Source organism: Austrofundulus limnaeus, unplaced genomic scaffold (genome assembly GCF_001266775.1).
Source record: "Austrofundulus limnaeus strain Quisiro unplaced genomic scaffold, Austrofundulus_limnaeus-1.0 Scaffold129, whole genome shotgun sequence".
In the NCBI taxonomy this organism is placed as follows: domain Eukaryota; kingdom Metazoa; phylum Chordata; class Actinopteri; order Cyprinodontiformes; family Rivulidae; genus Austrofundulus; species Austrofundulus limnaeus.
In genome coordinates, this window is record NW_013952531.1 from 9,322 (window position 1) to 11,628 (window position 2,307).

A 2,307-nucleotide genomic window follows, 5' to 3' on the forward strand; every position below is an offset into this window, starting at 1 on the left:
AAACACACCCAGTTTGCGACTTATATCCCCCATCATTTAACTCTGTGGGTTTCCAGTACAGGAGACTCCATCCAGGGTTCCTGACAGCTTCRCACAGGCCCCAACTGCTGTCAGGATTGTTTTCATTTTCCGATAATCCAGAACTCCTCCACAGATGATCAGAAGGAATCCGATTATCATACAGTATATCCGAATATACACACATCTTCGATGTCTTCAATGGAAAGCGGGACCAGGCAGATCAGATTCCACCCCCAGCTCCCCGACACTTGCCCAGCCGCCACGGTTCCACTGGGACAAACTCACTCCCATCACTCCAATCACAGTGTGGAAAAAATGGTGTTGATTGTATTCAGAGACCAGTTGACCAGATCCATTGTTCTTTTGTTGTCGAATGATAGGTAGAAAAAGGCTTGATCCGGCAGCAAAGCAGGGAAAACAGGGAGGTTCGGGAGAGAGAGAGCAAAAAGCATCCAACTCTTCTGGAGGCCAAGCAGGAAAAACAATCATGATTGTGAAATGATTTTGCCTGTTTCTCTATAACCACGCTCTATGACTGATATCGCTGCTAATAAGGTACTAACTACTGATAACTACTAGACAGAAGATCAATTCAAAGATGACTGGACTAAACTTTTAATGATGTTACTAAATGTTGCATAGGGTTGTCATCTAAATATAAATGATGAGATTTATGGTTGAATAATTGAAGAGCTTCAATCAAAGGCTATCTTTTTTTAGCTTCATCAATAACAGTTACAGTCAGGAACATTTGTTGTCTAAATTGGCAGAAACACATGCACAATGCATGGATAGAATGTTTTCTTGCCTCTCTAACATTGTGTCTCTTTCACAGAGATGGCTGAACGTCATGATGTTCAACATATCTTGAAGATTGCGCGTGAGCTGGTGCATAAAGTCCAATCTCTGATGGACAACAAGTGAGTGTAAAAGAAGAGGAATGTGTCTGGTCCCAGAGGAAACTCAGCTCTGCCTCTCATCCCTGAGAGACGGTCTCCTGGCCTCCAGACATTCAGGTCACAGGGGCCCAGGTCTCCTTCTTGCCTAGATGAAGGTTCTGAAAGTGGGTCAGGAGTGCCTCTGGAGTTCTGTTTACATGTACCTTCACGTGGAATGCCAATGGTGTCTGTTTAGACATGTGGATTTGTCTGCATGCTAGTGAGTTTAATTCACACCCTGAAAGCATTTTGCCATTGCCCATTCTCACTGTGTGTGTGCATGACAACACACARGCACACATAGTTCTGTTGACTCTGTGCAGTCTTACATGACCCTGAAACTAAACGTACTGGATGCCTGTAAGGAAAGCTCAAGCACTGTCAGTGTTTGCCATGTGTTCCTTAATGTGGTGCTTCAAGAGACCACAAGAGGGCAGYCTTGACACACAACATGGAGGAGAAAGACTTAGCCACGAAAATGTTTTCATCAGTGACCAAATGGACTGTGCCAACTACCTTTTCTTCAGTGTTTTATACAAGCATGTGTTTCTACTCGTACACAGTCATTTTTAGTTTTTGTCTAGAAGTTATACCACAAATGTTGCCTTTTAGTAATTACCCAAGGTACCTTGATGCACTTTTTTTGTGTAAGTATTTGTTGTACTCCCTATAAAGCTTACTACTAATTTAGTGATGGCCCAAGGTACCACAGGAGGCCACGCTGTTGTAATGAAAATCAGGATGAATTGCAACCAACTTTTCTGAGCACAACATTGAGAATTAAAAGATGCTTACGCCCTGTCTCACAAAAATTATACAAACAACGTAAAAGCACACAGACATGMTTGTTTTATAGAGTTTGACTGTCAGGTCACATCAACCTTTTATCACTATGATGACACGTTTTTGTCACTATTAACTTAATGTGAACCAGACAGATTAGGGGAAAGGTAATATATCTGTAAACTATTACCCAACTTTAGATCTACAACTCCTGTCAAAAACTACGGAATCACCGGCCTCAGGGGATGTTCATTCAGTTGTTTAATTTTGTAGACAAAAGCAGATCACAGACATGACACAAAACTAAAGTAATATCAAATGGCAACTTTCTGGCTTTAAGAAACACAAAAAAATCAAGAAAACATTGTGGAAGTCAGTGAATGTTACTTTTATTGATCAAGCACAGGGAAACAAATATGGAATCACTCAATTCTGAGGAAAACAGTATGGAATCATGAKAAACAGATAAACTAAAGACCATTCAAAATACATCACTAGTATTTAGTTGCACCACCTTTGTCTTTTCTAACAGCTGCAGTCTCTGAGGCATGGACTTGATGAGTGA

General features: G+C 41.1%; 1 protein-coding gene across 1 annotated transcript; it reads left to right on the plus strand.

Annotated features, from left to right (window-relative positions):
• Positions 1-856: 856 nt before the first annotated feature.
• Positions 857-1,760, plus strand: LOC106522403 (small G protein signaling modulator 2; the record flags this gene model as incomplete). Its single annotated transcript, XM_014015398.1, is given in 1 exon segment — positions 857-1,760. A coding segment is annotated over 1 exon segment (89 nt), but the record flags the coding sequence as incomplete, so codon positions are not given.
• Between the last annotated feature and the right edge of the window lie 547 nt (positions 1,761-2,307).